General features: G+C 42.1%; 2 protein-coding genes across 3 annotated transcripts; both read left to right on the forward strand.

The window, feature by feature from the left end:
- The first annotated feature begins 484 nt into the window (after window positions 1-484).
- Window positions 485-7,350, forward strand: LOC109865966 (uncharacterized). Of its 2 annotated transcripts, XM_020454482.1 has the most exons (14): window positions 509-631; window positions 1,490-1,514; window positions 1,818-2,090; window positions 2,729-2,804; window positions 3,057-4,014; window positions 4,122-4,256; window positions 4,425-4,683; window positions 4,980-5,084; window positions 5,194-5,360; window positions 5,449-5,599; window positions 5,776-6,297; window positions 6,410-6,646; window positions 6,743-6,843; window positions 6,940-7,350. In XM_020454482.1, the coding sequence occupies exons 3-14, from the start codon at window positions 1,847-1,849 to the stop codon at window positions 7,102-7,104; spliced, it is 3,120 nt and encodes a 1,039-aa protein (XP_020310071.1). In that variant the 5' UTR covers window positions 509-631; window positions 1,490-1,514; window positions 1,818-1,846; the 3' UTR covers window positions 7,105-7,350. The 2 variants fall into 2 exon arrangements, with proteins under 2 accessions (XP_020310070.1, XP_020310071.1); XM_020454481.2 differs by lacking the exon at window positions 1,490-1,514 and having other exon boundaries at window positions 485-631.
- A 351-nt stretch (window positions 7,351-7,701) lies between these two features.
- Window positions 7,702-12,734, forward strand: LOC109865397 (ADP-ribosylation factor 1). The gene is made up of 5 exons (XM_020453538.2): window positions 7,702-7,811; window positions 10,234-10,391; window positions 10,498-10,608; window positions 10,724-10,848; window positions 11,063-12,734. The coding sequence occupies exons 2-5, from the start codon at window positions 10,244-10,246 to the stop codon at window positions 11,222-11,224; spliced, it is 546 nt and encodes a 181-aa protein (XP_020309127.1). The 5' UTR covers window positions 7,702-7,811; window positions 10,234-10,243; the 3' UTR covers window positions 11,225-12,734.
- Window positions 12,735-22,761: the final 10,027 nt, after the last annotated feature.

Here is a 22,761-nt window from a genome sequence, read left to right on the forward strand (position 1 = left end):
TGTTACTAAATTCCACTTTTTTTGTCAATCAGTCTCAATACTGATATTCTACATACATTGAGTTACACTTCTTTGCACTTGTGGTTCTTACCTTTCTTTTGTTGCTTATTTTTTTATGTTATATCCATGTTATACCAATGCATTTCATTCTCTAGGACTGCCAATGGCTATCAATACAAACTTGAACGTATGTTTGAAGGTGATTGTACAAAAGAATGAGATGAGGACAGAGACTGGGAGCACAGTTTCATGGGGGGAGGTGGATGTATGTGTTTGTTTATTTAATTAACAATGACTACATCGTTAGTCAAAAGACACATTGAAAGGGGAAAAATGGATAGACTCAAGACAGTACCCGAGTCTCGATTCACTAACAGTAATGTGTGCCGGGGGTCAGGGGTGAAAGTTGTCTCATAACTCTCACATATGGCCCACCAATCAGCACGGCCTGTCAGCAGAAAGCCGGTGGGTTACACTTGGAGACAGCACATAGAGACGTACACAGACACCCACACACATTGACAGAACAGAAGCAAGTAGCTTAGTCCAACTGGCTGAAGTACTCTGTCTCTACTTCTACTAATACAAAGATAACTTCTCACAGAAAAGGAGCAGCTGTTTCGCCTTTAAGGTATGTTGGATTACTACCTATTGATGTTTTATTGTCATTCAAACCAATGTATTTTCTTGGTTTGAATGTTTTATTTCTACTAGGGCTAGGAAGGGGATGTGAGTGTAGGTGTTGGCAGACAACGAAGATAACAGGAAGTAATGGGAAAGATGGGCCATTATTTTCCCTGAGGTGAACAGAAGACTTAGATATAAAGGTTCTCATACAGTAAGATTTGAGGGTTGAGGGTGTTAGTTGAATGCCAACTTCACAGGGAATGGGAACTTTACAGTGGTGCATGTTCAAGAATCGGAATTGCGATCTAAACTTCCGACAACTTTGCAGTGGAACCACACACACACACACACACACACATAACAATGAACAAAGATGTAATGAAGAACCTTTAGAAATACTACTTATTATTGTTTCCCAAAACATGGACTAAGAAACATAGGAAACACTTGGACTAAGAAACATAGGAAATACTTGAACTAAGTTAAGTTAGTGGATAAGTTAGTCCAAGTTGCAAATGCAGTTATGAGAGGACAAGGACACATAACCCGTGTAGCATTGTCTGTGTGTAAGTTGACAAAGGATTGTTGTGATCCCGGCCTTCACTGTCAATATGGTGGACGCTAAGAAAGAGAGACTTTGACAGCTGAGCAGCCCAGTGGAAGGCATGTAACTAGTTCAGAGCATGCTGAAACTCTGCATGCTATTTATACATGTTCGCCTGGATCACTAGCCATCTCAGTTCATTCACACCGACCATACCAAATGCCATCACATTAAAATACCTGCCAAATGCATAGCTTACGCCAGCATATCCGCACAGTGAATAAGCCTGTTGAGTTATGTACATTTTCCCACTCTTAGGGGTCAAGAACTCTCTTATGACATGGTGAGAATTATTTTGCCGTATATTATAAGACAATTTGGTTAATTTACATAATGCTTCTTGTTCGGTGTTTGGTATCCCTTTACATTTCCTCGAGCTCTTCAAATGAAATTCTACTACTAACTACCACATAGCCTTAGCTCTTGAGCATCAGTGCTTATTGCCACAAAGATCTCCTTGAAGAAGACCTTGAGGAGAGGGTTTGTCACCATTCTCACTATTCCCAAAAGCAATCTTACCCCATTTCTCTCCAGTAGCATGTTAGCACTCATTTGACTTTTTATCATGTTTTTGATTTTATCTCAGTTTCTCTAAGGGTGTCAAGTGCAAGAGGAATGGCCATACCCAGGATGTTCAACTCAAACCCGCCATTCATTGATGTGAAGGGGGCGTCACTGTTGTTCTCTTTGGGGAAGGAAAACATCATGGAGGGTGAAGAGAACAAGGACCCGTTGGTGCGGACCGTCCTTCCTACCCTGAGCCTGGTGATGGAGCAGGGCACTGCCAAGCAGGTGGGCACAGGGGGGCATGATGACAGTTACCAAGTCCCATGTGTCTCCATCATCGCCCAGGCAGAGGGTAAGCCAGTAACTAATGGAGAACTCTTATTTTACAAAATGCATAGTAGTTACACAGTGACAAATTTTTTTGGAAACATTTTGAATGAATTAGCCAATTGTAAGCTGGGGATGATTTGGTCACCATGATGGTATGAAGGCCAGATTTTGAATTTAGCCAGGACACGGGGGTTAACACCCCTACACTTACAATAAGTGCCATGCGATATGTTAATGACCACAGAGAGTCAGCACCCGTTTAACGTCACGTCCGAAAGAGGGCACCCTACACAGGGCGAAGTCCCCAATCACTTCCCTGGGGCATTGGGATATTATTTTTAGACCAGAGGAAAGAGTGCCTCCTACTGGCCCTCCAACACCACTTCCATCAGCATCTCCACTCCAGGGACCAACCCTGCTTAGCTTCTGAGGCACGCCAGCAGTGAGATGTAGGGTTGTATGCTGCTAAATGGCTAAGTAGCACTGAAATAGTTTTGCATCTGCATGCAGCCAGGAGGAGGGATGGGGGTTACATTCTAGAAAGTTGTTCCCTCTGTTCTGGCCTTATTTGCCCTATTGTTTAGGGCAGAAAGGAGGGAACAACAAGCCCATGTCATTTAGTGAGCCATCTTAGATCCAGAGTAAATCTGTGTGTCCCAGGTGAAGGCTCCCAAGAGTTCAGCCCTACAAGCACAGAATGTGTCTACTCCAGATCTCACCTGCTCAAAAGCCACAGGTACTTACCAGAGCATGACCATCTTTAATCTCAAATTTGAAATTGAATTGGGACTAGAAAACTGTGGTGCAGTTAGATGGCGTTTGCACTGTATCCTTAACAAGGCACAATAAATTGTTCGTAATAAAGTTAGTACATTTTAGGCTCATTACAATTAGCTGTTCATTTCCTCCAAAATATTATTCCGGGGTTACATGCCCCTAGACGCCTCTAGCAGTCTCGTCAACTCACTCAATGTCACTTAATTTGCAGGTCCATAGCCAAGAAAGCAACAACCGAGAGTGATACTGACGAAGAGAACTATGTGGGTACTACCCGCACAGTCCCACACCACCACATTCGAAGGAAGCTTCGGCAAAAGCCTCAGGAAGGAAGACAGAGGGAGGAAGGACAAGAGCCACCAGTCATCCAAGGTTTATGGGTGCAAGAGATCGACTGGTCTAAATCAACCAACAAGGACATTAGCTGGGCCTCAGAGGTAAACCAACTTCCTGTGGACCTCCCCAAACACACAGACTCTATCTGGGTACCTCATAGCCACGGAGGCTGCATTTTGGAGGGTTTGTTTGAAATTGTATCCCACCGCAGCTTGGAAGGTGTGTCAAAATGTACAGATGGCCTGTCAGACACGTACGAACTCATAGGTGTTTCCGACTTTTCTAGTGAAATAGGAGGAATGTCTGAGTCTCCATCCAGTCTGAAGAGTACATCTGATTCTGAATCCATTCGTACTCGTGAGAGCGAGTCAGACGCCTCTTCTAGTTTTGGGGATGGGGGTCTGTCGGACTCAGTCTGCAGCCTGGTGGACGTGTCGGACTGTCTCTCCAGTGTGATGTGCGTGTCGGACAACGTCCTGGCGTCAGAGAGTGTGTCTGACTCTGACTCGTCTTGCAGTCTGATGGGCGTGTCTGACTCAGACTCCACCTGCAGCCGAGGATGGGAATCTGGATCCTCCTCCAGTGTGGAGAGTACGTCCAACTCCTTCTGCAGTCTGGTGGGTGTGTCTAACATCCCAGGGGATGTGTCTGGATTGTTGTGTAGCGTTGGGGGACTGTCTAGCTCTGAGGTAATGTTGGAGGAACTGCGCAGCAGAGTTACCCAGAAGCATCAGCGATTCGTCTCACCTTTTTTCAAAGCACTGGTCAAAGATGTCTCGGATGAGATGAAAGAGGTCACCGCACAGATCAACGAAGGCCTCATATTCCACAAGGTAGGGATCCTGTTAATTTATTTCCTCATCAATATTCAGTGTCCTTGTTTTATAAAGAATGCATGAATAACCCGAATGTGCATTTATGTGTACTGTGTATCTTTCAGCAACTCCAGCCCAATAAGTTTGAATACAGGGAGGGAAAGGAATACCACATTCTATACCACATTCAGAATGGATCCTATGGTGATGTGTTCAGTGTTCAGGACAGAAGTACCGGGTTCGAGTGTGCTGCCAAAAAAGTACGTCCCAAATACAACAGAGTTGTCTGATGATCCTATACACTATAAGCAGCAGCTTCAAAGTTGAATTTCCTCTGTAGAACAATAGGCCCAAACATTTCACTTGATGCAAGTGCCTAGTAAACATAGTCCATAATCTCATAAAATTATTTGTTTTACTCATTCCAGATCCCACTGAGCCATTTCAACTGTGAGGAGGTGAGCACGTGGAGTGCTTTGAACGCCCCTGGCATTGTGAAGCTCTTTGGGGCTGTGAGGGAGGGTCCATACGTCACACTCTTCATGGATCTGAAGACAGGTTGTTTGGCCCAGCTACTGAGGGAGAGGGGAAGTTTACCAGAGGAACTGGCCTTGCGCTACCTCTGTCAGCTCCTGGGAGCATTGGAACACCTGCATCACAGACACGTCCTGCATCTGGATGTTAAAGGCATGTTAACAACCCCTTTTGCCCTTCCCCCCTAGACACATGTAAGATCTGAAAGAGTAGAATAGGTACATTTGAGTGTAGTTTACTAGAGTGATACTTTATAAAAGCAAAGTTATTTGTGGTTGTTGCACTCCCTCTAGTGTCAGAAGATAAGAAAGCACATCCTGTAGTTTCAGGATGTATAGTACTGTTATGTCTGGCAGAAAGCAGTTTCTTATTCGTCTCTAACTCCTTATTCCTCAGATAGCCTTCTAATTGTACATTTTGTTTACCCCTTTCTTCCTTTCTTGTTGCAGTTGACAATGTGTTGCTGTCTGAGGATGGGAGGGAAACGTTCCTCTGTGACTTTGGTCTCTCTGAGACGCTGGACCCAAATGGACAGAGCACCAAAGCCTTTAGACGTCAGTGTATATGTGTGAATACAATGAAAAATCTTTGAGTTAGTATTCAATGGGATAAACAAAAACAAAAACAAAACGATGCCCACACAACTATTTCCTAACATTTCAGAATCTGGGTGGCCCGCTGGCACAGAGACCCACATGGCGCCCGAGGTGGCACGAGGGGACCTCCGCTGTGCCAAGGCAGACGTGTGGAGTAGCTGCTGCATGCTACTGCACATGCTCAACGGATGCCACCCCTGGATCCGCTACTACAACCACCCGCTGTGCTTCAAGGTAAAAAAAAACAACCCATGTTATCCAAGATCAGAGAAAAGTCCTTGCTACAAACATGTAGGTTAAAACATTTCCTTTCACTGGTCAGATTGTCAATGAGCCACCTCCTCTGAGGGAGGTGCCCCCCAGCTGTAACCCCTACACTGCCGAGGTCTTGAGAGCTGGACTACAGAAGGACCCCACCAGTAGAGCCTCGGCCACAGCGCTAAGGCAGATGACCACCAAGGCCCTGAGAGCAGGTAATCTATCTATGATTTGACAATCTTGAATTAGCTTTTTACAAGTGTGTATCTATGGCCGGAATTCAATCATTGTGATTGTTGTGAAGGTGTTCCCTCAGTACATGGGTGTTGGTGTGTGAGATGGAGCGAGTGTATGTTTTAGAATAATGAGAGTGTCCCTTTTTTCTCTTCAGTGGGAGGACTTTGTCACAGTTCTGGTCAAGGTGATTGTCAGAAACTGGTGAACAGCAAGGCTAGGAATCATAACAGACCCTACATTCCCTCTGCCCCTGCAAAGCCAGCAGCCACACAGTCAGCAACCAAAATGCATTGGGTGAGCCCCTGGAGAGCGTTGGCCGCTGGCGCGGACAGTAGTGATTCTGAGGAGGGCGGATCGGAATTGGAGAGAGATTCTGAATCAGTGACATACTCTCTGGAGGATAGGGACTGGGAATCTTATCAAAATTCCTTGGAGGAGAGCCATGTGGTGGAAGATTGGGAACCTGAGACAGATTCCGAGGTGGATATTTACTTGGGGGAGGATGGAGATCTGGAGAGGAAAAGTGACTGGGAATATGAAGGCGATTGGGAGGAAGAGGAGTCTTCCACAGAACTTTACCAAGCTCTCCACACCCACTTCCCCGTCTTGCGGAAAGGCCAGCCGGAGATTGACCAATCCTGGGGGTCAGAGCCTGAATTGGAATACTTAAGAGATGGTGAGTTAAGCGGCTACTGCTGCACAGACAGTCAGGCTTTATGCACATCTAAAAGATGCAGTGAGGTGTATATTCTTGAGACAGGAAAGTAAGGCGATCTGTCTCTCTCCAGGTGTTACCGTGGGCATTTTGGCCCAGACCCCCTCCCCTGAGCCAAGGGACCACCCTCCCTCCTGTATGAGCAGCACTGGTTCATCCCAGAAGGAGGATACAGACAAAGATTCTGATTGCTCGTCTGATGACCTCAGCTCTGGAGTCTTCTCCTACAACAGCCAGACAGACGGACAGAGCTTCAACTTGGAATGGCTGGTGGTATCCACCAACCAGCCACCATCTTACTGCTTTGAAGGTGAGAAAAGGCTCAGGGTAGACTTGTCTGTAACCATTAGGGGAGAAGGGTATGATTGTTGATAAAGTCACTGTTCTCTGTGCATTGCTGGTCTAGGCGTTGAGATATGGATTGAAAACATTGGCGGTGAGTGTTTGAGGATCCGTGAACAGCGTCAGGTCAAAGTGGGTCATGTTGCCATAGGGATAAGCGAGCAGGTAAGAGATCAATGTAGATTTGAGTAAGGTTGAACATACCATTAGCCTGTCTAATTGATGTACAGATAACATGAGAGTGTGCTGTGCCTCATTTAGATCACAGTGAAGGCCTTCAGTTTGGAGACTCTGGACAGGAAGCCTGTGTCCTTCCAACAGGAAATCCAGGAGTCAGGCTTGTGGCTTTGCTGTATTCCTTCCCCAGACTGTTGTCCACGATGGAGCTGGAGGATCAAAGAGGGAAAGCTTGAGATTCGGGAATGAGACAACTTTGAATGTGTATACATGCAGCTATTTTCTAAATTGAGACTCAGGCACAACATTGTCACATTGTGATGATTTTTCTCTTTCTGTAATTATTAGCCTATGATAGTAGGTCTCTAGCTACTCATTATAGCTACTCAACAATTCTACCTTTTATCAGTGTGATGATGCATAGGCCTACAATTCATGTTTGTTTTTTAAACAATCCACCATGTTGAGAATAAATGAATCACGTGAACAAGTCGACCAACATCTGGTTTATTGAGTTGGAATAGTTCCCGAAAAGCTTGTGTTAAAACCAAGATTCAATCAACAAGCTCTGTGGGCTTGGGAAAGAAGACACCCTGATCACCTCACTGGAGAGTCAGTGCACAATGAGTTGAATCACAGAATATTCGCTACTGACTGCATTGATCCGAATCTACAATCTGCCACCTGCATTGATAACTTGCGTTGCATTAATAATGTAATTCAAAAGTAATTGGCTAAAATGTGTACGTTCACTTCCTCGTTGTCTACAAATCAAATCGGCCCCGTGATTGGATGAAATGGTATTACAGGCGGGGTCTTTAAGTACAATAGGTGATATGATTGGATAAGATTAACCGTGGTGAGTGCCTGTCCACACACCGGTGTCTACTGAGTTGCGCAAACGCCATTTTGGAGTGACTGAAAGAGAAGCAAGATCGAGAAGCATTCTTTCTAAGGTGAATATATAATATGTTTAACACATAATAATGTATGTTCGAGTGAACAAGAATCTGACAAAAACGCTCAGTTTTCCCGTTGCCCGTTCTTCAAATGACGTCACAATTTCCTCTACATCTGACGTTGCGGCATATATATGGCTAGCTAGTGATGCTAAGTTAGCGAACACAGTCTCTTCCTTCAGGCTGACTAGTTTTGTCATAAGATGAGTAGCAAATGCGTGTAGAACGATATGTTCGGTAAACCTTTTAAATGCCTGAGATCCCCAGTTTGTTCGCTAACTTAACTAGCTAGTTAATAAGATGGCATGATGCTAAGTATCCGCCCAAGCTAGTTAGCTAACTAGTTAGAGCTTTTTCTTTTCGCTTTAACGTTATAGTACCTAGCTAACGTTAGTTTGAAGAATGTTGTCGGCCCTCAAGTTCACTATGTACCGGGTACGCATGTTGCCAATTACATTCGGATATTTATTTTAGTTTCTAGATCCTGATGGGAAACATTCAGGCTTGCTTAGTTAGCCTTGCCTCCCGTTAAGGCAGGCCTAGCTAACTTGAACGTAGATTAATTCACAATTGCACAGTGTTTAGAAGCTAGGACTTAGGAGCAAGCACCAACTTGGCTAAATAAATACTATATTATGTTTATTTTTTTGTCACAGAACACCAGCTACCGAAATCATAAACCTGACATGCTAAAAGCAGCTAGCTGGCATGTCAGCTGACGTCAGGATCGCATTCATTGTTGTCATTTTTTTAGTCGTTTCTGACGTTAAAGGAACGGAATAAATCCACAGCCATACAACTAGCTAACTATAGCAGTATGTTGACGTTGGGTTTGGGGAATATATTGGTAGCTTGGGGTTAATTCCTGCAAACGTATGTCTCTTTGAATGTCCATACTATAGCTAGCTAATACCATTCCGGCATTACGGCCCGGAAAAGTTTTGGATGATTAAATCCGGAAGTTCAGGAAAAGTCATGGAAATTCATTTGAATTTCTGTTAAAATAATTTATTTAGGCACAGTTAAGTCAACATATCAGCCAGGATCGGAATGTCAGTTTAGCACGTCTGTGTTTGCGCGCATAACCTGCAATTGTGCGAGACGAGTGGGCCATTACTCAAAGGAGAGACAGACATTCGGACATTCCAGCAGCAGGTAGGCCCATATATAGCCTATAAAATATGATAAAGAACAGACTAACTAGGTAGTCCGCTCAAAACATCTATATTGTACCCTGTAGTTAATTGTGTAGCTTTTATTAGCATGTGTTGGGCTCCCGAGTGGTGTGGCGCAGCGGTCTAAGGCACTGCAGACCCTGGTTCGATTACAGGCCGTATCACAACCGATCGTGATTGGGAGTCCCATAGGGCGGCGCACAATTGACCCAGCGTCATACGGGTAAGGGTTTGGCGGGGTAGTCCGTCATTGTAAATAATAATTTGTTGTTAACTCACCTACCTAGTTAAATAAAGTTTGTTTCCATTATGTCATGTCCCCCAAAACACAGACACTCACTAATAAGGCCATACAAAGTAGATTAATTAATTTAAACAATTCTTTTTGACAGAACAAATGATTCACTTTGCAATTTTATTAGTTGGGATTTGGTTAAATTGTGGTGATTTGAAAATTAATCAAAATATTGAATGTGAAGCAAAATAATTATTTGAATCGTGGACAGTAATTTCAAGAAAAAATATTAGCTGTAGACTTTCGTTTTGGATTTTAAAAGTTGTTGATTTGGGCATCCAATGTATGGGACATTTAGATGCTAGTCAACCTGCAAAATAAACCGTAAGATAAATGACTAAACTAACATGTATGTTTCCTGAATATAATTTTTGGGGATGCTTCAGCTGAATAATTATATTTGTAGCCATTTGATCTTTGATATATTAAATGAATGAATCATTTAAAAGGCGTTTGGTTGTAATGTTGCAATATATTTTACATCGAGGGTGGGCAACCATCCTCCAGGAGAGCGAATGGGTGCACAGGCTTTTATTCCAGTCCCCCTCTAACAAACCACATTTTTAGGAATTAGCTGCTCAACCGGACCTTGATTAACTGTCTCTGTGTTTGAACAGAGCTGTATCAAAAGCCTGCACACCCAGTAGCTCTCCAGACTGAAGGTTGACCACATGTGATTTATACAGTTGCCTAACAGGTATTCTACTTGGTGGGGTTTAAGTGCCTTGCACAAAGACAGGAGATTATACATGGGATCAGAGAGCAGCCTCCCAGTGTCAATACCACACAACACTTTTTTTTATACTTACGTAGACGCCACTTTCGTTTGGTCATGGAAATTTTATGAAAAGTCATGAAATTCAATTGGTCAAAATGTGTATGAACCCCGTAGAAATCTAAACGTGTACCATTACTGATTTTCTTCACCTTGCATTCCTCTTTCTCTCAGATAAGTGACCATGGGGAATATGTTTGGAAGCCTGTTCAAGGGCCTATTTGGCAAGAAGGAGATGAGGATTCTCATGGTTGGACTCGATGCGGCTGGAAAAACGACTATCCTGTACAAACTCAAACTAGGAGAGATTGTTACCACCATTCCAACAATTGGTAAGGACAATTTTCATTGAATGCATTAGCCTATCACAATTTTCTTCTCTAAATTAGGCTACTTATGGAATATGTGCCTTCATCATTTTCTGTGTCCTTTGTCCAGGTTTTAATGTAGAAACGGTAGAATACAAGAACATCAGCTTCACAGTGTGGGATGTTGGCGGTCAAGACAAAATCAGGCCGCTGTGGCGCCACTACTTCCAGAACACTCAAGGTACGATTCAAAGGAGCTTTGAGGATCGTTGGCAATGGTGGTCCATAGATGGTGCCATCGTTACATGAATCAGAACCAGTGTCATATTGTCCTCTAACTATGTACTTCTTTGCAGGGCTTATCTTTGTGGTGGACAGCAACGACCGGGAGCGAGTGAACGAGGCGAGGGAGGAGTTGCAGAGAATGCTCGCGGAGGATGAGCTAAGAGATGCTGTGCTGCTCGTTTTTGCAAACAAACAGGTGCGCATGGGTATTCCTATCTGAATTCTGATAGCCTTGACTCCTTGTAGTGCTCTTTTATCCTGCTAAAAATTGTGAGTGGACCATACTCATTGACCATGCATACTTAATCATTTTTTTGAATTGCCAACCCCTTGCACTATCACTGGGCTTGAGTAAGATCTTGCAGTGTGTTAGACAGCGAATTAATCATTTGAACCTGGATATTTCTTAGGACCTTCCCAATGCAATGAATGCTGCAGAGATCACAGACAAGCTGGGGCTCCACGCTCTCCGCCAGCGCAGCTGGTACATCCAGGCCACTTGTGCTACCAGCGGGGATGGCCTCTACGAGGGCCTTGACTGGCTCTCCAACCAACTCAAGAACCAGAAATGATCCATTTCACCATTTTAGTTTTCCCTCTGTCTAACACAATGGCAGCACCGGTTCCAAGCCCCTTGCTCCCTGGAACTCCTCCCTCCCAGTCATTCTCCAAAAACCTCATCCTCCACCTCTCTTTTTCTGTATCGAACCTTACTCCTGGGGCTGTAACTTGTGCTGCTTCTGTGTGTACTGTGTGTTTGCAGTCAGGTGAGCGCGTGCGTTGTGTGGGTGTGAAGTGTCTAGCTGGGATTAGGAGTAACCCCGGCGTGCCTTTAACACACCTGCTGTGGAAATAGTGGTCTGGCTCCTCGAGTGCCATCCCACCCAGCCCCACTCTGTCATGCACGATCCCCTCCTCCCCACGCCAAGCATGGTTTTCACAAGGCAAATAAAGAGCAATGGTGTAAACGGTCCTCCTCTCTCTCCTTGGTAGATATAGATATAACTTTATTTGTACTACCAGTGTTGAGATTGTAAGAAAGGATGTGAATTTTGAAACCTTCCCTAGCCCCACCTGTGATAAAACTGCTTTGTAACCTGTATCAGGTTGAAGTAAATGGAAAAAGATCCCGTTCCACCGTTATTTGAAAACCATGCTTTTCTTTATTTTTGTAAAATTGTATTACCAACACCTTTTTAATGGTTCTCCAGCGAACACTACCTTTTCCCTGCGAGAAAGAGAGAGAAACCATGAAGCACAACCTAATAACCATAAGGAAATATTCAAATGTTAAAATTAGCTTTTGAATTTAAAAACTAGTTACATGTATTCTTCTTAGTCACTTTTCGAATTGTGAAAACTTGACATTTTGACTGGATGAATTGAAAGCAAATGATCTAATGTTAAAAGTTCCTTAATTTTCATCTTATGTCACCTATTTATTCAACTGGGCATTTCAATACATGGTTGTTTTGAGGGGCTCCATTGGGCTGGTCGAAGGTGGACATTCAGAAGCTTCAAACTTTATTCCTAGAAATGTTACATGTCTGTTTTCTCTAGTTCTAGCATTTATCTTTGTACAACTGCTAAACCAATTGCAATTGAGCAGTATGACAAATCTTGTATATTAAATGTAGTGTTCCCTCAAGGGTGCCAACTCTACATTTTTGTTTTCTACCTGGAAATGTTCACAATATTATTCTTGTCTCAGAGGTTGGCAGGACCTCGGCATGCTGTACCCCAGCTGCTTTCTAATTTCCTGGATGAAGGAAAAGCACCAAATAATATGAATGCTCTTAACTGTAACACTGGCTAATGAAGGAAATAAGCCTAGGGTATGAGCGCTAACATTGGCTACATTTAGCAACGTTGTACTACATACTTGAGTTACCAACACAAAAGGTATTGGTGTCAGTACTAGTACCTTTATTGTCAGATCTGTAAGGGCAGGAGGGGGCTACCTGGTCATAGGGATGTTATGCTGACACGTCTGTTAAGAATGATTGGAAATCTGTACGTTTTCCCCACTACTGTTTCTGTGGGGTTTTCCTGAACATATTAAACAATATGATTTGATCCTAATATCTGGTGTTTTCAATGAGATCTGTGAATGTGTGAACAAACCAAGGTATAATTTAGCCGTTAAACATTTATGGATAGCTTCTCATGCACAAACTGCTATTGTCGTGCCATTCCGTTTAGAGTAAGGTATCATACTACACTGAACAAAAAATAGAAATGCAACTATTTCAACGATTCTACGGAGTTACAGTTCATGTAAGGAAATCAGTCAATTGAAATCCATGCATTAGGCTCTCATCTATGAATTTTGCATGACTGGGAATACAGATATGCATCTCTTGGTCACAGATGCCTTTAAATAAAAAAAAGTAGGGGCGTGGATCAAAACCAGTTACTATCTGGTGTGACCGTGACACATCTTCTCCGAGTTGATCAGGCTGTTGAATGTAGCCTGCTGTACACCTCGATCCAGAGAATCCCAACCATGGGTAACATGTCTGGTGAGTATTCGGGCCATGGAAGAACTGGGACATTTACAGCTTTACGGGAATTTTGTGCAAATGCTTGTGACATGGGTCCATGTATTATGCTGAAACATGAGGTGATGGGGGCAGATGAATGGCACGATAATGGGTCTCAGGATCTAATCACGGTATCTGCATTCAAATTGCGATAGATAAATTGCAATTGTGTTCGTTGTCTGTAGCTTATGCCTGCCCATACTATAACCCCACCGCCACCGTGGGGCACTCTTCACAACGTTGACATCAGCTGCTCGTTGACAGCAAACTGCTCGCTGACACAACGCCATGTACACTGTCTGCCATCTGCCCAGTACAGTTGAAATCCAGATTCAGCCGTGATGAGCACACTTCTCCAGCATGCCGGTGAGCATTTGGCCACTGAAGTCATTTACGACACCAAACTGCAGTAAGTTCAAGACCCAGGTGAGGACAACGAGCATGCGGATGAGCCTGCCTGAGATGGTTACTGAGAGTTTGTGCAGAATTTCCTTAGCTGTCCGGGTGGCTGGTATCAGACGATCCTGCAGGTGAAGAAACCAGATGTTGAGGTCTTGGGCTGGCGTGGTTACATGTGGTCTGCGGATGGGAGCCCGGTTGAACGTACTGTCCAAATCTCTAAAATGAAGTTGGAGGTGGCTTATGGTAGAGAAATGAACATTCAATTCTCTGGCAACAGTTCTGGTGGACATGCCTGCAGTCAGCATGACAAGTGCACGCTCCCTCAACACGTGAGACGTGGCATTGTGTTGTGTGACAAAACAGCAAATTTGTGTGGCCTTTTATTGTCCCCAGCACAAGGTGCACCTGTGAAATGATCATGCTGTTTAATCAGCTTCTTGATATGCAACACCTGTCAGGTGGATGGATTATCTTGGCAAAGAAAGAAGAGAAATGCTCACTAATGGGGATGTCAACAAATTTGTGGACAGAGTAGTGCACTGGGCCTTTAATAGTCCTGTATTAGCGGACCTATATAGCCATCTGCAGTGTGTGCACAATTTAAAAAATCATAGCACCCACAAACTACTTCCTGCGGCTATGGCGAGGAGCCGAGCGTGCCCAATTTGACTGGAGTGCTTTAGCTACTGTCAAGGAGTTCGCTAAATATTTTCCTAAAGAAAAAACGGTTTGACTTACAAAGATGAGGACCAAGAGATGGAGTGCACAACTAAAGAATCATTGTGGAATTTCAAAATACACCAGAAAGCATGATGGAGTATTTACAACATGCACTTGATAAAAGGTAGCTAACTGTGTCATTGTATCAAAGTATTTCTAAACTAAAAATCAGGTTTGGTTTCAATACTTAAAGAATGGTAGGTCCAGGTAGTCAGAAAAATAGATGGTTGTTGATTAAATTGTGATTGCAGTTTTTTTTAAATCCTTTAAGCGCTGAGTGGTTTTTAAGGGAGTGGTTGGAAAGGATGTAGAGCCCTCCATGAGCAATGACCGCTCAGCTCCGCTCACATACCCTGCTACTGACCTTCAAAACGAATACATCTGTATTAATACAGACGGTGATGGATGGTGTCACAATGTTATGGAGTTTGTCTGTGCTACTGTACCCCAAGTAAAGATACTGTAGATATTGGAGAAAAAATAAGTGTGTTTTTATGTGTATCAAAATGTGTGTTGCACTCTATGTTGTGAGTGAGTGTTGTCATGCCACGGAGCATATATGGCAATGTGACACAGTCTGTTGCCACGGAGCATCTAAAGCATTGGGACAGTATGTTGCCTAGCATTAAATACACACAAGCATACTCACACACAAGCATACTCATGGGCCTCTGCCAATCAAATTAACCCCTGCCAGTCACAGTCAATAACATTATTAATCCATAATATCCCCTCTGGAGGCCTCTGCAGACCCAAGCTTCTACTGTATTCCAGTAACCACGTTTCCCATCCACAGTTTTTATGCGAGTCAAGTCATTCCATATATATAAAAATATATTTTTTAAACAGGACAAGTGTGTTGGTAACACGAAAGTGTCAGCACAATTTTATAAAAGTCGACAGACAATCTGTTCGTTCAACATGGTGGAGTACTTTTTGTGTTCGTTAAATTTAATAATGTGACAAATTGAGGTGGAAAATAATTATTGCGCAATTGTTTATATATATATATATATATATATAGTTATATATATATATATAACCATTTCGAGGTAAATTTGCAGTCACACAATGCTATGTTGTGTGGTCCTCCCACTGCGACTTGGAAAAGCATGCACGGTTTAGGCTACGCAGTATCGAAAGTGCACAGTGATGAGCTTGATGCGCCTTTCCAATAAAATCGAGGGTCTTAATTTGTATGCTAGGGACATGATGATCCGTACTTAGCTGCCAATTAACAAATAAAAATGCTATTGCGCCTCTCCATCTGATTTCATAACCACACTTGTCCAGTGTCCACTTTATCAGATAAATGTTGTCTAGAGACCATACGCGAAAATCTGATTGGGCAAATTTGCCATTTATCGCAAAAGTTGTTTTTATTCGACACATGAAAACAAAACCACAAAATTGTTCGTGCCAAACGTTATCACGCACAGCCTTTTATCAGCGACAAAGTCAGTCTGATGGAAACACAATTTAATTTATTTAGCAGATTTTATAACATTTGCATGAAAGTCTTTCCAAATTGGATGGTCATTTAGCTATTGATATCAATATGACACCCAATCAAATGAATTCAGAACAATATCCCCGAAGACTGCACAGCCAATCACATTATAATAACAATATCATGAAGGCTTGACTGAATTGAGCCCTTGAATTTAAACTTGTGTCACTTTTTAGAGGTGAAAGAGAGCCAATCGGGATTGGGGATTGAGTGGAGCTGCACATCTCTGGAAAGGGATTGGGCATAGAGGAACAAAGGAGGACAGTTCCAGCTTTTCATTCTGGAAAATGTTGCAAATGAGGCCTGGATACAATGTTTAAAAATATCAAAGGAAAATGTTGTTTTTTCTCACATAATATAACCAATAAATTACACAATACATTCGCATTAAAATAGTTTATCTTTTTAGGATAAAGTCTATTTATGAAGGTTACAAAAACAACATGTGACATGACTCAATGTCAGAACATGACTCAGTGACTGCTGAGCCGGTGGCAAGTGTAAAACGTGTGTCAATTGTTATTGAGTCATGGCCTTTGTGTAAGTCATGTCAGCTACCTGCTTCTGTGGATGATGAGGGGCTGGGAGTGGCGAACGGCAGGGGGAGTAGGGGCTGGCCACAAGAGGAGCCAAGGTGAGTGTGGAGCTACCCAGCAGATCATCCTCCCCACCAGAGTTCTCTTGTCTGTCAAAGCCCTCGAAGACTTCTGGCCATTGCCCTTGGTCCTCCATTAAATGATCTGGCTCAGTAAAATTATGAAGGAAAGAAAGAATCTTAGTAATCACATGCAGTATTTTAAATGCATAAGGAGTTCAGTCAGATGTGTGACTAAAAATAGATTTTTACGTCAGCGATACAGCCAATGGGCCATGTGCCTAAAAAAAACAAGGAAACAAGTATTTCCATAGTACATGGCACATTTCACAACATGTATTATCGATGTCCTAACACTTTCTTGTTTGGTTTCGGTGTCATGACACAGTACCGGTCACAGAACCAACCGCTGAGAATGGAAACATCACACCTGCTACCAACTCCATGGAATCCTCAACCACAATGCTGGTACAACAAATACCCCCGGAAATGTGGAATTGTTCCTAAAAGGGCTCTCTCATTCATAGTACTGTATTGTGTTCCAACAAATTGACAAGCTATATCCTTTGCTAAGCGTTGCTATGCAGGACATAGGGCTTGCGAGGATCAGAAGAATGCTGGCAGGCTGCAAGCATTTCGAAAGGGACGAATTGCCTGGATCAGGCAGGCAGACTAGACAAGGAGGCAGAGTTGTAGGGTTCCCATTAAGTGGATACAAAGAGCCATTGTATGGACAATATTTCCCATGTGTATCTGTTGGAAAAGCATTCCGTGTGAAGCAGGTTGAGATCATGCTAAAAGTGTGCAAAGCTGAAGAACTTAAAATATTTATTAAATTTATTAAACACTTTTTGGGTTACTACATGATTTCATGTGTGTTATTTCATAGTTTGTCTTCACTATTATTCTACAATGTAGAAAATAGTAAAAATAAAGTGAATGAGTAGGTGTGTCCAAACTTTGACTGGTACTGCATATATATATATATATAATTTTTTTTTTATTGATTTTTTTTTATTCAACATTTTCATCAGGTGCTGCAGCACCCTCAGCACCACTACTTCCTGCAGCTATGCACCTCGCTCCACTCCGCTCCAGCAAACAGCACAGAAATTACCTTTGATCTCCATACATATTGTCTGTTTAGATTGCCCTTTGCCTACTGCAAACATCAGGGAATTTATTTTCAACCTTTCACTGAACTATTTTTGCTGACCGGGTGAATTTAGCGGATATTGATACATTGCTCTGAAAGAATTTGCAGACTTCCCCCACGAGGCTCCAAGCATTTATCCATTACCTGGCCTGTTGTTGTCCCTTACGGAACGAGTCTGTGTGCACCAACTGGCCTGCCTTATCAAGAATTGAAATTAGATTGCCCTTTGCCTTCCTCCTGAGGAACATTCATATTCAACAAAAATATATTTGAACAGAATGTCAACTTTCTGCGCTTCCCCTTTACTCACTCAGTAACTTTTTTTATCACTCAGTAACTTTACACACACCAAGTTTCTCTTGACCCTTCCTTAACCCCTAACATATACATTTCTTATGCATATAAAGTAATCAATAAGCTCTGGTATGGTAACAATAAGTATATTTCAAGCTAGTAATATACTCTGCTACTCAATGTAATAATCTACCCTGCTACTCAATGTAGTAATGTACTCTTATACTCAAGGTAGTAAGGTACTATGTTACTTAATATAGTAAGGTACTCAGCTACTCAATGTAGTAAGGTACTCTGCTACTCAATATAGTAAGGTACTCTGCTACTCAGTGTAGTAATCTACTTTGCTACTCAATGTAGTAATGTACTCTGCTGCTCAATGTACGAATGCACTCTGCTACTCAATATAGTAAGGTACTCTGCTACTCAATGTAGTAATGTACTCTGCTACTCAGTGTAGTAATCTACTTTGCTACTCAATGTAGTAATGTACTCTGCTACTCAATGTACTAACGCACTCTGCTACTCAATGTAGTAAGGTACTCTGCTACTCAATGTACTAATGCACTCTGCTACTCAATGTAGTAAGGTACTCTGCTACTCAATATAGTAAGGTACTCTGCTACTCAGTGTAGTAATCTACTTTGCTACTCAATGTAGTAAGGTACTCTGCTACTCAATGTACTAATGCACTCTGCTGCTCAATATAGTAAGGTACTCTGCTACTCAATGTAGTAAGGTACTCTGCTACTCAATATAGTAAGGTACTCTGCTACTCAGTGTAGTAATCTACTTTGCTACTCAATGTAGTAATGTACTCTGCTACTCAATGTACTAATGCACTCTGCTACTCAATATAGTAAGGTACTCTGCTACTCAGTGTAGTAATCTACTTTGCTACTCAATGTAGTAATGTACTCTGCTACTCAATGTAGTAATGTACTCTGCTACTCAATGTACTAATGCACTCTGCTACTCAATCTAGTAATGTACTAAGCTACTCAATGTTGTAATGTACTCTGTTACTCAATGTATTAATGCACTCTGCTACTCAATGTAGTAAGGTACTCTGCTACTCAATGTAGTAATATACACTGCTACTCAATGTACTAATGCACTCTGCTACTCAACGTAGTAAGGTACTCTTATACTCAATGTAGTAAGGTACTCTGCTACTCAAAGTAGTAATGTACTCTGCTACTCAATGTAGTAATTTACTCTGCTACTCAATGTACTAATGCACTCTGCTACTCAATGTAGTAAGGTACTCTGCTACTCAATGTGGTAATGTATTATGCTACTCAATGTTGTAATGTACTCTGCTACTCAATGTATTAATGCACTCTGCTACTCAATGTAGTAAGGTACTCTGCTACTCAATGTAGTAATATACACTGCTACTCAATGTAGTAATGTACTCTGCTACTCAATGTACTAATGCACACTGCTACTCAATGTTGTAATGTACTCTGCTACTCAATGTACTAATGCACTCTGCTACTCAATGTTGTAATGTACTCTGCTACTCAATGTACTAATGCCCTCTGCTACTCAACATAGTAATGTACTCTGCTACTCAATGTAGTAATATGCACTGCTACTCAATGTTGTAATGTACTCTGCTACTCAATGTAGTAATATACACTGCTACTCAATGTACTAATGCCCTCTGCTACTCAACATAGTAATGTACTCTGCTACTCAATGTAGTAAGGTACTCTGCTACTCAATGTAGTAAGGTACTCTGTTACTCAATATAGTAAGGTACTCTGCTACTCAGTGTAGTAATCTACTTTGCTACTCAATGTAGTAATGTACTCTGCTATTCAATGTTGTAATGTACTCTGCTACTCAATGTATTAATGCACTCTGCTACTCAATGTAGTAAGGTACTCTGGTCCTCAATGTAGTAATGTACTATGCTACTCAATGTTGTAATGTACTCTGCTACTCAATGTATTAATGCACTCTGCTACTCAATGTAGGAAGGTACTATGCTACTCAATGTAGTAATATATACTGCTTCTCAATGTAGTAATGTACTCTGCTACTCAATGTAGTAATATACACTGCTACTCAATGTACTAATGCCCTATGCTACTCAATGTAGTAATGTACTCTGCTACTCAAGGTAGTAATATACACTGCTACTCAATGTACTAATGCACTCTGCTACTCGACGTAGTAAGGTACTCTTATACTCAATGTAGTAAGGTACTCTGCTACTCAAAGTAGTAATGTACTATGCTACTCAATGTAGTAATTTACTCTGCTACTCAATGTACTAATGCACTCTGCTACTCAATGTAGTAAGGTACTCTGCTACTCAATGTAGTAATGTACTATGCTACTCAATGTTGTAATGTACGCTGCTACTCAATGTACTAATGTACTCTGCTACTCAAGGTAGTAAGGTACTCTGCTACTCAGTGTAGTAATGCACTCTGCTACTCAATGTAGTAATGTACTCTGCTACTCAATGTAGTAATTTACTCTGCTACTCAATGTACTAATGCACTCTGCTACTCAATGTAGTAATGTACTATGCTACTCAATGTTGTAATGTACTCTGCTACTCAATGTATTAATGCACTCTGCTACTCAATGTAGTATTATACACTGCTACTCAATGTAGTAATGTACTCTGCTACTCAATGTACTAATGCACTCTGCTACTCAATGTTGTAATGTACTCTGCTACTCAATGTACTAATGCACTCTGCTACTCAATGTAGTAAGGTACTCTGCTACTCAATGTAGTAATATACACTGCTACTCAATGTTGTAATGTACTCTGCTACTCAATGTAGTAATATACACTGCTACTCAATGTAATAATGCCATCTGCTACTCAACATAGTAATGTACTCTGCTACTCAATGTAGTAAGGTACTCTGCTACTCAGTGCAGTAATCTACTTTGCTACTCAATGTAGTAATGTACTCTGCTACTCAATGTACTAATGTACTCTGCTACTCAATATAGTAAGGTACTCTGCTACTCAATATAGTAAGGTACTCTGCTACTCAGTGTAGTAATATACTTTGCTACTCAATCTAGTAATGTACTCTGCTACTCAATGCACTAATGCACTCTGCTACTCAATCTAGTAAGGTACTCTGCTCCTCAATGTAGTAATGTTTGAGTTTGAGTTTGCTCTACTACTCAATGTAGTAATGCACTCTGCTACTCAATGTACTAATGCACTCTGCTACTCAATGTAGTAAGGTACTCTGCTACTCAATCTAGTAATGTACTATGCTACTCAATGTTGTAATGTACTCTGCTACTCAATGTATTAATGCACTCTGCTACTCAATGTAGTAATGTACTATGCTACTCAACATAGTGAGGTACTCTGCTACTCAATGTAGTAAGGTACTCTGCTACTCAATGTAGTAATATTCTCTGCTACTCAATGTAGTATTGTACTCTGCTACGCAATGTAGTAAGGTGCTCTGCTACTCAATGTAGTAATATACACTGCTACTCAATGTAGTAATGTTCTCTGCTACTCAATGTTGTAATGTACTCTGCTACTCAATGTACTAATGCACTCTGCTACTCAGTGTAGTAATGTACTCTGCTACTCAATGTAATATCTCTCCCCATCTAGTTCTCTGTCTAGCTGATCAAGGTGTTTGGTGAGTACGGTCACAGTCATTCCCTGTGGGTGTCACCCAGGGACACCTCCTGGGGTGTGTGCCATATGTTGGTGCAGACGGCCCACTGCAGTGAACAGGAGGACTGGGCTCTGATCGAGCAGCATCTAGCCCTGGGCTTGGTTATGAACACACCCACACACGTCACACACACTCCAAACAAAACACACACAGATGCCAAGGTGCACGTTTGCACGCATACATGCACATACACATACACGCACGCACGCATGCATGCGCACACACACACACACACACCCACTGTCTATTATGCACACACACTGTCCAAACATTGCCCAGCAGATGCCAGTCATAAAAAAGTCTCGATGAGATGAGACGAAATTGGATTATGGTGTCCATATAAGGACAGCCTCAGACTCATAAGGAGTTGCTGTCAGACTCACTCTGCTTGAGAAAGCCTGCATAGCCAGTAGCTTTCCAGGAAAAGGGATGGCCACCCGTATCCTACACTGTGTGAAGTATTTCTCTGTGTTTCTTCCCCAAGAGTGAGTTCTGGAGGACCACTAGGTGGTGTTGGAGGTGCGGGCTGACTGACCCCCAAAAGACACTGCACAACAGTGAGTGACTCACAAGGCTCCCGTCTCTTGTCATTGTGTGCTTGTAAACAAACACCACATGACTGGGCAGTACCGGTAAGTTTTATCATAAAAAATGATGTGGCAGATAAAATGAAGAATGTAATCTTCTTTATCTGTTGAGGTATTGCACAAGTTGACTGTAGGTGCAGTATTTACTTAAAAAGTAGCTACAAATATTCAAATGTCTTTGATTCACACGTCTTTGCATGTACATACAGTAAGCAAAATAAACATTTGTCCGTTTTTTTTTTTAAATGCTTTTATTTGCCTGATAGCTTGCCTCACCCCCTTGAAACCCTCCATATAGGCCCTATAGAGGCCTTGTGTTATCTAAATAACCCTTTGGTTTACAGCTGTTGATTCACTGTAGCTTCCTCTTCCTGTTAAAGCCATTTTTTCCCCCGAGCACATGATCTCAGACAGTGCTGATGACACCAAGGGAATGACCTCAGCAGAGCTCATCCAGGGAAACGGCCTACTGCCCTGGTATAGCTTCTCCTTTACAGTCTATTCTAGGTTTCACTCTAGATTAGAATAAACAATTACCACTGTGGATAGCTGAGCGTTGGACCAGTAACTGAAAGCCGATTAGAATCCCCTAGCCAACGAGGTGAAAGATCTGTCGATG

The sequence above is a fragment of the Oncorhynchus kisutch genome, linkage group LG20 (assembly GCF_002021735.2).
Source record: "Oncorhynchus kisutch isolate 150728-3 linkage group LG20, Okis_V2, whole genome shotgun sequence".
Classification (NCBI taxonomy): Eukaryota; Metazoa; Chordata; class Actinopteri; order Salmoniformes; family Salmonidae; genus Oncorhynchus; species Oncorhynchus kisutch.

What these genes read in the sequence shown, in the direction of transcription:
- LOC109865966 (XM_020454481.2), top strand. Translation starts at nt 1,847, where the DNA reads ATGGCCATACCCAGGATGTTCAACTCAAACCCGCCATTCATTGATGTG. An exon ending in GAGCACCAAAGCCTTTAGAC is followed by an intron (nt 5,085 to 5,193) that starts GTCAGTGTATAT and finishes CTAACATTTCAG; the next exon opens with AATCTGGGTGGCCCGCTGGC. An exon ending in CCATAGGGATAAGCGAGCAG is followed by an intron (nt 6,844 to 6,939) that starts GTAAGAGATCAA and finishes TGCCTCATTTAG; the next exon opens with ATCACAGTGAAGGCCTTCAG.
- LOC109865397 (XM_020453538.2), top strand. Translation starts at nt 10,244, where the DNA reads ATGGGGAATATGTTTGGAAGCCTGTTCAAGGGCCTATTTGGCAAGAAG. An exon ending in TACCACCATTCCAACAATTG is followed by an intron (nt 10,392 to 10,497) that starts GTAAGGACAATT and finishes TCCTTTGTCCAG; the next exon opens with GTTTTAATGTAGAAACGGTA. An exon ending in CTACTTCCAGAACACTCAAG is followed by an intron (nt 10,609 to 10,723) that starts GTACGATTCAAA and finishes ACTTCTTTGCAG; the next exon opens with GGCTTATCTTTGTGGTGGAC.